The 15212-nt window shown below is 42.0% G+C and overlaps 1 protein-coding gene and 1 long non-coding RNA gene across 4 annotated transcripts in view; one reads left to right on the plus strand and one right to left on the minus strand.

Moving 5' to 3' along the window:
* Positions 1 to 15212, minus strand: part of LOC111841574 (anion exchange protein 2-like) — a 52072-nt gene that overhangs the window by 15861 nt on the left and 20999 nt on the right. For all 3 annotated transcript variants that reach the window (XM_023807412.2, XM_023807414.2, XM_023807413.2), the window contains 4 exons: positions 12513 to 12675; positions 10921 to 11156; positions 9154 to 9281; positions 7074 to 7333 (listed from right to left, as the gene is read on the minus strand). In XM_023807412.2, coding sequence (XP_023663180.2) covers positions 7074 to 7333; positions 9154 to 9281; positions 10921 to 11156; positions 12513 to 12675 — 787 coding nt within the window. The remainder of the gene's footprint in view (positions 1 to 7073; positions 7334 to 9153; positions 9282 to 10920; positions 11157 to 12512; positions 12676 to 15212) is intronic.
* On the plus strand, positions 3512 to 8159 carry LOC111841577 (uncharacterized). The gene is made up of 3 exons (XR_002837710.2): positions 3512 to 4132; positions 4536 to 4611; positions 7090 to 8159. It is a non-coding gene; the product is annotated as an uncharacterized lncRNA (long non-coding RNA).

Here is a 15212-nt window from a genome sequence, read left to right on the forward strand (position 1 = left end):
TGAACTGCAAGCAGTCAGATGACTGGCAACTTTCATCTGCTGAAGCAAAGCTGCACTTTCACACAAGAAAGACAAATTTAAGGCTTTAGAAAGGTGGTATCAGAAACCAGGACCTGCAATAAGGAAAAGAAAGGGATCTAGGAAGTTTCCTGGGCTATCAACATCTTGAAGGTATTTACCACCTAACCATTTGTTGCTCGGTTACCCAGATTTTGACTTTGTCTGGGCTGCTCTCAGTGGCAATCACAGCTAGACCTTTGAGCACATTTACTGGTGCAGCCCCAGACTGATGCACCTGGAGACATGGCTGAAGGTTACGAGATAGGCCTACTTTTTCAGGCCTAACCCCATCCCGCATCCCCCAGCAGCAGTCAGATTTTCCCAAAAACAAGGACAACAAGTACCTGGAACACGCTCTCTGTAGTGACCTCACCCCATAGATCAAATCTCCCTCCTCCTCACTCCAGTCAAAGAGTGAACACCCTGTCTTTGTCCCCACACCCCCCCCACCCCTGCTGTGGCATTGCATTTCGAGGCTGGCTGAGTACTGAAGGTACGTGACCAGCCATTTAGGCAGGGAAGACGGTACGGAAATCGTGTGAGCGTGAGTTTGTATTGGGAGTGAGGACGCAGAGGCCGTCATTTCCCTCTAACAACAAATGGGGCAGTGTGTGAGCCTCACCCTATGGGCTCCCAGGGGGGCCATTACGAAGGGTTTTGGGTTTCACATTAATACACACAGGGACTAAGGGCCTGACCCTCCTCCTCTGGACTCTATCCGACTTGCCTTCCTGCCTGAGGATTGTTTGTAAATGAAACCCCTCATTTTAATGCACTCAGCAACAGGTAACACTTTTGCCAACTGAGGTTTGCATTAATAAAAACACCATAGGAAAAATAAAGAAACTTACATAATGCCAAATGCCATTTCACTTGTTAAAGCCAGTTGTTCTAGAGCAGTTAGACCTCCCACATAGTCAGTATGTGAAGACTTTAAGACTTTCTCCTTACCCATGATCCTGGTGCCCAACCCTTTCAGCATAAAGCAGATCTGACACAGTTTCTTTATGAATGCTTGACTACAGAATCTGTAACTATTCCATGAGTCACAGTACTCCAATTTGCAAGAAAACACAAGACGGTCCTTGGAATGACAATACTGCTCCAGGCACACAATGACCATACAAATGATTTTGTGTGCTCTGATTACTTCTTTGCCTTAAGGCCAATTCATACTTCACTTTTTCACGTGCACTTTCAGTTGTAGACGAGGGGACATGCTGTAAATTTTGTCATCAGGGGTTGGTGCGAGTGTAACCCAAATTTCTATGTTTAGCAGAACCCTTTCACATCCATGCACATCAATCGTGTATGTGCAAGATAATTGATTAGGTATTTCCAGTAGGTGGTAAATGGACTGCATTTATATAGCGCTTTTCTACTCCTACGAGTACTCAAAGCACTTTACAATATATGCCTCACATTCACCCATCCATACCACACATTCATACACCGATGGCAAAGGCTGCCATGCAAGGCGCCAACCTGCACACCAGGAGCAATTTGGGGTTCAGTGTCTTGCTCAAGGACACTTTGATGGAGTCAGGAGAAACCAGGGCTCAAACCTGCAACTCTCTTGTTGGCGAACGATAGCACTACCTTCTGCACCACCATCTTCCCCAGCACCAACTTTCAGAGATAAGTGGTCAATGACAAAAGTGTAGAGGAAAAATAGTTGTAATAATTATGGTGAGCAGCTATTGAGGAGGGTCGGAGGTACCTGCATATCTAATTTTTCATACTGTCCAGACATTATTCCGAGGTATACGGTATTCTAAAAAACAGCACTATTCTGACATTTTGAAATCTTGCCAATAAAATGTGCTGAGCGGTTGGGGTCCTGGCTGATTTTGTCATAAGAATTTAAAAATACCGTGGTATGCCTTATTTCCGTAATACTGCCCATGCCTTGACTAATAACTTTAGAACTGTTCATAAAAGTTTACCCGTTTCACTACGCTGCTTGTATTTGTGTTTGTTGCAATACATCTGCCCCCTCCTGGTCTGATGTAATATCACCGCCATATACATGCATGGACCGCAACCATCCGCATCCACAGTCGAAGGAAGTATGAACACAAGCTGCTGCGCAGACGACCATCCCCAGCCCGAAAGAGCATGCGGAGAAGTGAAGTATGACCTAGGCTTTAGCCTCTTGCACCCTAGAGTCCGACTATCAGGCAGCATCCCAAGACACCGAAGAGCAGAAAGCAGAGGCAATGGGAGGTTCAATCTTCCGCACCAGAGAAACCCGGGAGGATCAATGGCGGCTTTTTATTTTGACAAATCAATGGATGAAGTTCACATTATGTGGTCCAGAAAGGCATGCAATCTGGTGGAGAATTCAGCCTCCAATGCAGAGGTATGAAGGTGCCATTTTAAAAGGCTGAGGTCTCAAAGATTAAACAGCCAGTTAGCTCTAAGTGCCTGGAAAGTTAAGCTTGGAGATGCATGCATGCACTGTAGCTTTTTGACTAATGGACAATGACTATGCGAGAGCAAGATGAATTGATAAAGACCAACAGCCATAAGAAAGAGATCTGCAATTAACCATTTTGGCCTAATCTGACTGCAAAATTGTTCTTCTTCTCAAACCTGGAACACTAGAAATAATGGCCAGTGTCAATTGGCAACATCCAGTGCCCTCTTCCAGACCTGAAGCTTGAATGTGGAAAATCCAGCATGCCTGTGATTCCAACAGAAGTACAAAAAGAGTAGGGGTGAACTGTCCCAGTCACAAAGCCATGACCCCAACATGCTCATTGAGAAGAGGCTGGAATAGCCTGACTCCACAGCAACCATAATGGGCTTGTACTGTTGACGATTGAAAAGTGGAGGTGTTAAAGCCTGCCTAATGAACCATGAACCAGAAGTGATCTAATAATTCCTGGAGCTGAGAGCCAGCCAGCTCCAAAGAAAGTTTCCCAGGCTGATTTGGATTGTGCAAAGTCAGAGAGAACAAAGGCCAGATATATCGAAGGCATCCCTGACATTGTCTTGAACCCTGAGAGAGGCCAAACACAACAATCACAAAAACTACATGCAGGCCAAAAAAGTGGGACAGTAGATCCTCTCTGAAAGATAATACTGGCTATATAGCAGTATTTTAAGTATGTATTTAATGCCCAAAATGTTGCATTTCCTGGCTCGATTTAACATATATGAATGCACTATACTGTACAGGAATTCCTGATTTACACTTTTACCATAAGGGTTGTAAAAATCGACTAATCTATATGAAAGAGGCAATTCAGCTGCATAGATTTTGGAGTACTGTAATCGACTAAAATAATTTCCAATAAATTTGCATATCAGACGATAAAATACTTTTTATAGTTATAAGTTCCATAGATATCCTACAGATCAACAATCCACTCCTGGACAGAGCAGCAAGGTCTGTTTCGATGCTAAGGTGAGGCGCCATCATAAATGCTCAAGCTGTTGGCTAACGCTACAATGAGCGAGAGATTATTGGATGCTCCTCACTCCAAATCAGGCATTTAGAAACTTCACGGAAGACAGGCAGCACTCCTGACAGAAAGTGTAGGACATAAATGAAATACTTCGGCAACAAGATAAACATGGCAAATCACATGAAACGGTGACGTCAACGTGGCTCTAAGCAGTAAGAAATCAGCACTGAGTTCGCCGGTTCCATCTCCGTATCATCCGGTTATCGATCTGTTAATGGCTGTAAAGGATCTGGAGAGATGAGCAGTTTATCTGTAAAGAGCCTACGGAGTAGCGATGGGCAGATCGATACTGAGACATCGGGTTTTAATTTGCAGAATTGACTGTAATGTTCAAGTATATTTCCCCCCTGGGCAGTATAAATGTTTATATAATTATCGGGAGCAGGACATAGACTATTACCGGGCATTACCGCCCGGGGGCAGTGGAGAAAAGCCCAGACACCGTGGAACAATTGAATCTTTCCCCTGCACGTTTTATCGTCGGTGTTGGGACGACATGTCATTTTGCTGTCGGTGATACTAACCTTGGACCTAAACTGCGGAGTTGCGGAAGATATGGCTCGTCCCGGTGCGTGAACCACCGAGGTCCGTGATACCAGGTAGGCACAGTTTCAGCTTATTTAATGCATACCATTATGTAAATAGTTCCTCCAGTTACTTGTCCTCAATTATATCAAAATATCGAATCGTTCTCATGATGCTTTGAATAGGTTGTGGATCGTTGTCGAATCAACTTGTTATGTCAGATTTACGCTTCTAATTGATAGGTATCTGATTATTTTTATGATTATTAATATAGCCTATAAAGACTTACTGACTTTTCATACAAGACCCGGGAGCCAGATTGTATCACTTAAGGAAAAGGGGCAGGGGTCTGACCCGTACCCCCACTTTTGAGGGGAAAAGATAACAAAACTGATAAGTATCATCCATAAACTGGGTTAAATACCGTGCTGTTTGAACTCATGAAACTATAGACCTGCTCACATGTGTTTGCTGCAGGAAGGAGTCGCCTCACAAGCGCGCGCATCCCCGTGCCGGTGCACGCGCGTTCCCACCGTTTTTCTCGATCTCGTTTGTAAGTAAGCAGAGTAAAATGTACGCATTCCTATTAGCCTATACATGGCTTTAAAATGGTTTACTTCCAGGATGACCTACCGATTTAGCTAAGGATAAATAACTCAAAACATCGATGTCACTGTCTAAAACATTTTACTGAAAAACATCTATACGTGCTAGATTTGTAACTTAATTAGCGCATCCTTTCTATTGGGTCTTGAAGTTGAGAACTAAGGTGCCTTAAATTGTACCGGATGCAGTTTGGTCACACGGACCACAGCGGTATGCAATACAGAAAAACAACCCGCAAAAGCAAAGATCTGTCACAGTAGAAGTAAATTATATATAGGCTTAATCTATACCAAGCCTATGTTGGATACAGTTGTCAGCATCATTTTCCCAGATCTGTGATAGGCTAATTTGTTACTGCAACAAAGAAAACTACTTCATTTCTGGGTGATTGACAACTCCATACCAGACAACACTGTAACATTGTATGTGTGTCGGCTAGTGTCAGTCAAAATGTTTAGTAATATATTAGTACAGTGGTACCTCAGAACTCGAACTTAATCCGTTCAGAACTCCTAAAAAGTTCGCATTCAGAAAACTGAGGTACCACTGTATATTAAATCACGCCGAATGCCTCATCAAGCATGGCTGGAAAAGCTTAAGAGTTGAGACCTTTTGCTCACTGTTTGGTCCCCTCCACAAAAATTTATCCTGCGGGCCTGAAGAGGGGCGATGTGCCGTGACTGGATGTTTGAATGATTGTTCAGTCGTGCTGGTTTTGGATCCAGGGCTTTCAGCTGACAGAGGCTCACAAGCGGGAAATCTAACTGCCTTTACCCACCCGTCTCTGACTTTACTACCCTTCCCCCATGGGCCAAGGGGGTGCCTCTACGTCACAGGGCTCCTCCGTACAGTCTGCCTCGTTCTGTTTCAGTGGCCTTTAAATCACTTGGCCCCTGGCTCTGCACTCCTCTGGAAGTGTACATAAAACATAGCGGTGGTAGAAGAACAGATTAAAGTTAAGGAGTAAATTATGAAGACAACTTTAAAAGTTCAACAGGAACAAAATTCAGAGGGAAGGGAGAATGAAACAGTGTTGGTCTATAATAAAAGAACAAAAAAGTGTGTATTTTGTGATTTCCATCTAAAGTTTTAATATGCAGAGTTTCTGTTCACACTCATATATTAAGTCAAAAATAAGATCTCAAGGGCAACTGCAATGTTGCTCCACGATCTTTCACCTGGGCAACAGTGGCCCTAGAACCAAACTGGTTCAAACCTGCCGGAAAGAACAGCTAAGCAGGTAAATAAATGGACACAAAGCAAGGGTCCCCCTTGGACTATACACTGTACAGCAGACACAAATAGCTGAGATCCTTCCCACGACTGTGATGAATATGGTCAGTAAATATTCTGAAGTTACCAGTTTGCAAAAACAGAACACAGTATCACACCTGGGTGACAGATTGAAGACCAACATGCTCTTTAATGATTAGTCATCTGAGAAGCCTTATGAAACGGAAAGGCTGCAATGAGAAGATCACAGCAACCCTAAACCTGAAAAATATGATATACACCAATACTGCGCACTGCACAAAACGTCATTCAATAATTATGTGAAGCTTCCCAACGGTACTATGTAACATTGCAAACAACGACAATGTTTGTATACATCCTATTTACCCCTACAGAGACAAGAAAAAGTTTCAGAAAACGAATGATTCTAAAAACTTAAACATTTTGTGCAGTTCTCTAGCATTCAAGCATATAGTTTGGTTTATTGTGCAACTTCACATGAAACCAGAAAAAACATGACTAGCGCCTGATGACTCAGGAAATTACTTAGACCAAAAATGCCAATTAATGGTGTATCCTTTTATAATGAACATAAGAATTAACTAACTTAATTTTACTTAAAAACACACAATGAAATATCATGTTGAAGGCTACAGGCAGGACCTGAAAAACCATTTCTGTACTTTGTACAATACTGAAAAGGTTCATATTTTATTTTGTATAAAATATACTAGCCTACAATATTATTATTTCTCTTGCTGTAGAAACCCATAACATCGTCAGTGGCTAATTTGTTAGTTTCATGCGAACAAATTTAAGTATATTGGCCCTGATGTGCAAAACACAAAAAAAAATAAAACAGAAAAGACACAAAAATTGTTCGTCATATTTCCTTAAATGTTTTTCACGGTTTCTTAATTGTTGAGCCAAAAATGCTCCTGTTAAATTTACATTATTGTACATTATTGTACATTATTGCTTTTTAAAAATCTATGTTGTAGCCTAATATGATTTTATTTCGTAATTTTATATCGTAAATTTAAACTATAAATTCTCTTTTATATATTTTTATATTTATCCCTTAATGGTACGTTCCACCTGCTCACTATGGTTCACTATGGTACACAGCTGAGGTTGGGGTCCTGGTGCCCTGCAGGTCCCCACACCAGAACTCACTTTTGATCCCGTCCAGGTCCACGGTGGCCAGCATCTGGGCCTCGCTTTCATCCGTGGGGATCCGCTGGTACCGGGCCTGCTCAGCTCCCGTCATGTTACCCGTGCGGCGGCGCTCCTGTAGGTCGTAGCCACGACTGGTGGACGGCACGCGAGTCAGCGAGCTGGGGGTGTCTGGGACCCTCGGGGAGCCGGGGGACGCCGGGGCGGCTGTGGACGCGCTGCTTCTGTCTTCGGTCGAGATCCCCTGCTGTTCCCAGTTGCTGGGTGGGAAGAACAGACCCAGGAGAGTCAGGGACAATAAAGCTGTGATTACTGTCTTTGCATCCCATGGAGGATATGAGGGCTTCTACTGTCAGCCCCCCCCCCCCACCACGTGCTGGGAGAGGAGCCCTATTATACACAGCCACATGAGGCTGAATGTGATCATGACCACAGGGCGTATTTACATCACCTCCAGGAGCAGCCGGGATCTTCTGTGTGTTCACCACATGAAAGAGTAGAAGACAGGACTAGCCCTCGCCTTTCTCTACAGTCATTTATAGTCATTTTCATTGTACAAAACAATGTCATATTCCAGCACAGTGCAGTGGCTGGGGTATGGAGAGGTGCAGAAGTGCAGGTAGTTCCGGTATAGAAATCTGAGCCAGGTTCCCTGCCCTTGTCTTCACAGCAACACCAGAAAATGTCCATTTCACACAGAGCGGAGCAGACGGGGGCCATCGGAACCTCTCATGCTTACTGTAAGTTTTAGCGACACATAGTATCATGGCATCTTTGTGAAATGAGACATTTCTTCTCAAAGTTCTCAGTGCAATGCACATAGCAAATGGAGGGAATGCCTTACACTGTACACTATGCATTTCTTCCTTTGTAACCTGTTTATAATCAAACCCACTCCACAGCCCTGGTCGAAAGTTGCACTTTTTGTAGAGCATGTTTAATTATGTATTCATTATTGGCTTTTGTTTTATATTGTCTTCTGTGTAAAGCTGTATCATGATGGATGGATGGATAGATAGATAGTTTGGTTTGACTTGATTTATATTTGAAATTAAAGCTAATAAAAGAGAATTTTGGAAAAATAAATTACTCCTGAGAGTTTCATTTTATTCTATGAAAGCTTCATTAAATACCTTGTTGTTTTTGAAATTTAAGCCACTTGTTCTCAAACTTTCCAGAATCTGAGAACCAAGGCAGTAATTTAATTTTCCACATAATAAGGGGCTAAAACCTCAAATACCAGAGAGTGTCCGAGCACCAAGTGACGGTGCTGTTTGTTTTACTACCTAAGAAACTGAAGCAGACCCACGGCACAAACAGGAAATCAATACCTTCTTTGTCTGAAAGAGTATTTTCAGATCTGTCCTCAGAGCAGCACATGAGAATGACTTCACAGTTTGTCTTGGTCTTAAATTAAGCCTTTCTCTACACAAGGTACCTGGTTATCCTGAATCTCTTTCTCCAGCCAGTATTATTATTTGCATGTATGACCTAATGTAGAACAATACAGCAGGTGAATCTAAGAAAGGGACCCATAAGCATTGCTGCAAAGTTGCTGAATATACTCACAAAAGGCTGGTCAAAGCTGCCCAGATTTCTGCTTCAGGATTCCCTCCGAAAGATTATGCTGAGAATTGCTTCCCAACTTCTCCCAAACTCTTAGCACGCATTAGTATCTTTTGAAATAGTTTTCCTTTATAATAGAGATTCACTACTTTTCCCAGTAGAGGTAAAATGAGGCAATTACGTGTCCAGAGTCAACCAACGAATAAGGGGAATCGGGAAAATGAAACAGTGAGCAGGAGAGAGGTGAGGACCTAGGAGAAGCATTCATGTACAAATCTGGGGGTTCGTATATTATGGGGGTGTGGAAAGGATGGCTGAAAGGAAGATGAGGTGGTAAAGTTCAGGCCTCCTGCCGGGGATCTGGATACCTCTCACGTAGTAACGTACAGAGTGTCCAGACATAAAGGCCATAAGAAAGATTGAAACAATTTTCTCATTGCGTTGTTCAGGTTGCTGTGGCAATGCCACATGGTCAGCAGGGATGGGCTGTGAAGGGCGAGGCCCGTGTACTCACTCTGTGGGTGTGGCATCCTCATGGTGGGGGGGGCTTGCATGCATGGCCAACTCCGGTACAAAGTCCATTGGTTGTGGGGCTAGGGAACAGCCCGGTGAGGGAGTGGGAGGGTCATCCGTAAGGAAGAACTGGAGGCAGACGAGAGACAGACATGAAAGCGGCGTTCCCTAGGTGCTGCAAGATTTACAGGTGCTCTTTAAGAAGCTCTAAATTGCAGGCCGTCAACCCCTGAATTCAAACCGAACCTAAAGTAACAAGATATGCAATCCACTCCTGCACATTAAGTCAGCAAGTACATGCGCCTTGTAACCAAACAAAAGTTAAAAAAAAAAAACACTGCACTCTGGAAGCCGTTACATGGTCATTTTAACCAACAGTAAAAGTTTAAAAGACGTGTTGGAACTCAAACATGGAACGTAATATTTTGCTGGCCAGTTTTAATGTGGGGGTCCCATTTCTCAGTCCTGTCACCCATTCCATAGTGACAACACAATATGTGAAAGTGCCAGACGGTGTCGTTATGCTCTTATTTTAAGCTTCTAAATTGCAGTTGCCATGTTAAGTGTATGAGAGCTGTACTTTCGCGAGGCCTCAGCACCAAGCTGCTTATGATTAACAGAAGATGAACTTAATTAATTTAAATTAAATTATTGTAATTTAACATTAGGCTGGTGTAAGGTGTGCCATATACATCTGAATTTCATTTTAAAACTTTTAAAATATTTATAAAAAGACAAAGATAAACCGATCATTGGTACAGGGGCCTGGACATCAATGGGTCAGTGTGTAGAACACACCTGGGGTGGGCTGAATCTCGATATGCGTACTTGACCATACTTGTGTTCCCCTGTACCCATTTTACACCATCTTACATTGCCGAAGACCAGTTCCAATACTAAGGTCACAAGATCAGAGGACAGTAAAAATCCATGGATGTTGGTCTGGCTCCGCCCGAAATATCAAGGATACATCGGGTGCATCCTTGCCAAAGAGAACAATCCCATGATCCATTGCATGCTGTTACGAAGGAGGAGGAAGAAAGTGCGAACCATAACTGTACTACCTTAATCAGAGCTACGTTTCACTTTTTTGGCTCGTGAGACTGCTGAACTGAAATGGTTAAGACCCTCATATAGCATTTGTACAGAGTGCAAGAAATTAATGCGAATATTTAAGTGTAAACTTTATTTGTGGAAATAAATCATACCAGGAATAGTAATTTATACTGGACATTTCAATTATGTGTTTTTTATTATATACTACAATAAAAGTTAAAATTATGGTTGGGGTAATAAGCTGGGCGTACAGCACAGTAGAGCAGCAAGTACACAAGTATACATCTGTCTCAATCCACTATTGGTGCGTTCTGTCCTCGTGATCTTGTGAGATCGTTCTTGGAAGGCAAGGTCGCAAGACCGGTCTTGCTAAGACCACATGTACGATCTTTGCGTTCTTGGTATTAAGATTCACCCTCGGTAACAAAAGCAGTTAAACGTCCTTATTAAATGTAATATAATTGAGGAGAACAAGTTACAGTGCAGGCTTACACACACAACATGTTTCATGGTCAGTTTGTATTACATGTATTCTGAACATTCTTCATGCCTCCCACAGAGAGGGATGGATGGATGGATATTATTAATGTATCGAGAGTATATGATTATGGGCTAAAACTGAAGTGCTCAGTGGGTTTCTGTGTTATTGCTAAATAGGACCCATAGGACTCTGTCTCAAGGTCACCTCCGCAGAGTCTGGTGGATCTGTTACCTGCACTCTCTCGTTCGGGCTGTCAGAGACTGCGCTGGCAGTGGGCACAGCCGCTTGGCCATCTCTCTCAAGTGTGCGCTCTTCATCCTCCTCCTCCCCCTCTTCGATGGTAGGGGCCCCGGAACTACTACTTTTGTGGCCCCCACTCTTTTTCTTCTTGCTGCTCTTCTTCTTTCGTCCATCAGAGGGCAGCCTGGCCAGCGGATGATGGATATGGTGTGAGGAATGACGGTGGTCTGAGGAGAAATGGAAAAAGAGCAATCGATTGACCCCAGTGCAATCAATTACTGTCATAAGTACCTAAGTGGCTCATTATGGCACAGTGGTCATTAGAGGGCCCCCATCTGATTGGCCTGTCAAAATTGGAAAGAAGATGGCAAATGACAACTGAAGGACCAATTTGCAGAACTCTGTCCATTTGTTGTTGGTTTTGAGATGAGACTGCCAGTGACCTAAAGTCAGGCTTCCTCATCACATGTTACAGTACTGGGGACCAAACTCACTCAGCCCTCATATGATCCAACAAAGAACTTCTGTTAAATTTCCAAAACTCACTAAGTCCACAGAAATCTTTCTCCAAAAAAGTCAAGTCAAATTTATTATCCCACCAGGGAAATTTAGGTTGCAGCCAGGCATTTAAAAAGGAATACAACAAATAAATAAATGATACAACATTAAAACCAGATACCAACACAGAGACAATGACGAATACATAATACAAAACAGACCATTCACAAAACCACAGCACAGACCAGTAACCAGTACACCCCAGTGCATGGTCACTACATGGAGAGACTGGAAAAGCAGAAGAGCCAGAACAGAAATAGTTAAATCCAAGTATCCCATGGGTGAGTGAGTTTTGGTAATTTGCTATTCAACTAGGTTAATCAGATTTTCCTTAGGTCCTGAAAAGGGTTGGTCTGACCCTGTATACATCACAATAACTTCCTATAGCATTTACCATACTGGTGTGGAAAACTGTAACTCCATGGTCACCATTAAAATGACACAAACAGCCAATTTGAATCTGCATGCAGTAAATTAGATTACACTGACAATCAGCCAATAATCACGCAATCAATCCATTGAAATTGATTCTATCGTTTAGAGTCAGTTTGATCCATTGCACAACACAACAGGTGGTACTTTCAACACATTGAAAATCTCAGTGTGGAGGATTTTGTCCTGTTGAAAGATCAATGCCTCTTCCACTGCTGGAGACTGGTTATTTGCCAGTTAGCAGACAAGCATGTTGGTGGGTCTTCCTCAGTAGTCAGCCAATACTATTGTCCACTGTGCTAGAGTTTTTGTCATCTATAACTGTGTATCTCCTGTCTCTAACTGGTGCCAGACACATCACAGATTTGGACCACATCTAGGGCATGTGACTTGGGAAGAGTGCCTCTACTGGCCAGACTCCTCAATGCATCATTTGCAGCCTGCTGCAGGAATGCATTTAATCATAAAAAAGGCTTTTGAAATTCACCAGTGAAAACTGACCAGCAGGATTTTTTGCTATTTTGGAGATTCTATAGGAGTTGATTCTTTGTCCCAAACACCACATGAGCGTCAAATAGAATCAGTGTACTCACACTCAAAGTCCTCCTCACTGTAGCATCGACGATGCTCATCTGGGACACTAGGGACTGTGTACAGAATCTGCTGGAAACACTCTACCCCCAGGGCTTTGTTCAGGTCCCCCTCCTCATCCTCCTCCTGGTGCACATTAAGGGGGGGTGGAGTCGATGACTCTGGCTGTGGATGGGGCAGAGAGACCGATTGGTTACATGGGTCACAGCTGTCAAACTGTGGAATAGATTATTGACATGAATGAAGCCTGGCCAATGCATTAAACCCTGAGGTGGGGGGAGAGGAGAGGATACTGACAGACAGATATTTACATTAAACTCAGTTCATAGCCAGGTGACAAAGAAAGCACTCGGGCACAGGGGAGAGTCTGACCTCTACAAAGGGCATGTATAGACAAGGGATAAATAAATATGACATGTGAGGTTATGTGAAATTAAACAAAGAAAATGATGTTGGGGGGGGTCTTGCATTTGTTACACCACAGGTCATTGCTAAAAACAGGCAGTAACAATCAATTGAACAATCAATTGAATCAATTGAAATAACATTTCATTTCATATGTCCATCAAAACAATACAAAGTATGACATATAAAACAGAGCAGAATGTTTATATTAATTGTGAATTGTAATAAAAAAGAGAGAGTTGAATAATTTGGTGGATGCTGTTACTATCTGATAATCTTATATTAAAACTTATGTTTGAGAACATGTCAAAGATTTCAGTTTTGCATGTCATACACTCAACACTGTATGTTTGAGAACATGTCAAAGATTTCAGTTTTGCATGTCATACACTCAACACTATAGCTCATGCACTTGTGACTTATTTTGTTCTACTGATGTACTGATGCAACCATTGTTGATACAGACAGTATAGAAATGTAGGGCCCTGCTTCAGTAGCTGACTTATGCATGTACAATGAACTCAACATATTTAAATCAGCAAGCCAGTAAAACTGGGGCATTAAATGTAATTTTAGACTCATTGATTCACATGTTGAACCCACAAGTAACAAATATTGACCACCAGAGGGAAGTCTTGCTATTGGTAAAGCCTATAAGTTATAAGTATGTTCATGCTCCTGTTTCTGAACTGCTCTCCAATTAAATGTGAAGCACTGCACCAATAGCTACAGCTTTATGTACCCTCTGAATTTACAGAAATAAATCACTGATTATATATAGTAAAAGAAACAGACAAATTCCTTCAGGAATACAACACAAAGCACTGAAGAACTCCAATGCCCATTCTGAAGGTGACAGTATCTGCTGGTAAGAATCATCTCCAGGGGTGTCTGTTATGCTTCACTGTTTGACCCCCTCCATCCTGTTTAAGGCACAGCTAATATCACCATGGTTACCACTGTATGGCACACTCTTATAGCCGAAGCCACACAATTCACAAACTACAGACCATAACTGCTGGACATTCAGAACTTATGAAATGAAAATGATGCTTTATTTGCTGCTTGAACAAGTACATTAGACATTCATTTCACATATCCCATCTTGCTCTCCAAGAGACACACATACAGCAAAAGTCATAGGCAATCAGAGAAAATGTTTGATGTTATTTATTCGGGTAGTAAGTGTTTGCTCAGAACAACAAAATACAATTTAACATGTGCAAATTAAGATGAACAATGAAAAGTGACAGGATTTTTTTCCCGATCTTCAAAAAATTACTGATATCTTCTTGGAGGGCTGGAAGAACACCAACTGAGTTCCCAAACCTCTCATGAACATGTCGGCTATTTCATCTACTCATTAAATGTCCCCACCAGCTCACTTAATCAATTAATTAAATTACTTAAAGTCAATTAGGCATTGATAAGACAAATAAGATGTGCTAGTGGTTGAGTCATAGAATACATAGGTGTAATGGGTAGTTACTGCTGTGCCATAGTTTTACACCAACATGACACTCTTATAACATGACATCAATTTATTTGGCTGCCTAAGACTTTTTCAGAGTACCTTTACAAAAGCAGGAAACATAAATTACCATTATTGTCACCATCTGTTTATAGCTTAATCACTCAAGTGGAACAACTATGCCTACCACAACAAATGTAACAATGATAATGTTTATGGCTACATAATCCTGCTACCATCTAATGTTTCAGCTTGCATCTCGAGGTAAGGCTATGAAGTATTCCATCACACTGCTCCACCCAGGTCCGTAAACAAAAGTACAACTGGACACCCCATTCTCAGATGTTTAAAGCAGTCCTTCACTCAAGGCTAGCTGTAGGTTAGCTAGACTTCAAGGACTCCTTTACAAAAGGAACATTAATGTTTGTTCAATGACTTACTAATCCTATTTAAAATTTGCTCCTGATAAAAGTCCTTCAAATGGCTTGTAAGGACTGATTTGGCCACAGCAAGCACAACCCTGAAATTTAGACATGGAGAAGAGCATCCAGCTAGTGACTCTTTCTACCAGGAGCCTGAGCTCATATTTCCACCATTTTTCCACTTTCTTGTGAGATAAAGGACATATTAGCTAAACAGATGTATCCTATTTTAAAAAAAACATGCACTTTCACAGTGCTGCCAAACCCATCAGTTAACTCTTAGGTACATTTAAACTTATCCTACAAGATAAAACCACAAAATTCCTGAATACGAACAGCTCTGAAACACATACAGTAGCTGTTTACCTAAGGAGAAACTCTTTTTTGACCTCATAACACCTAAT

This window comes from Paramormyrops kingsleyae, chromosome 1, assembly GCF_048594095.1.
Source record: "Paramormyrops kingsleyae isolate MSU_618 chromosome 1, PKINGS_0.4, whole genome shotgun sequence".
Taxonomy (NCBI): Eukaryota; Metazoa; Chordata; class Actinopteri; order Osteoglossiformes; family Mormyridae; genus Paramormyrops; species Paramormyrops kingsleyae.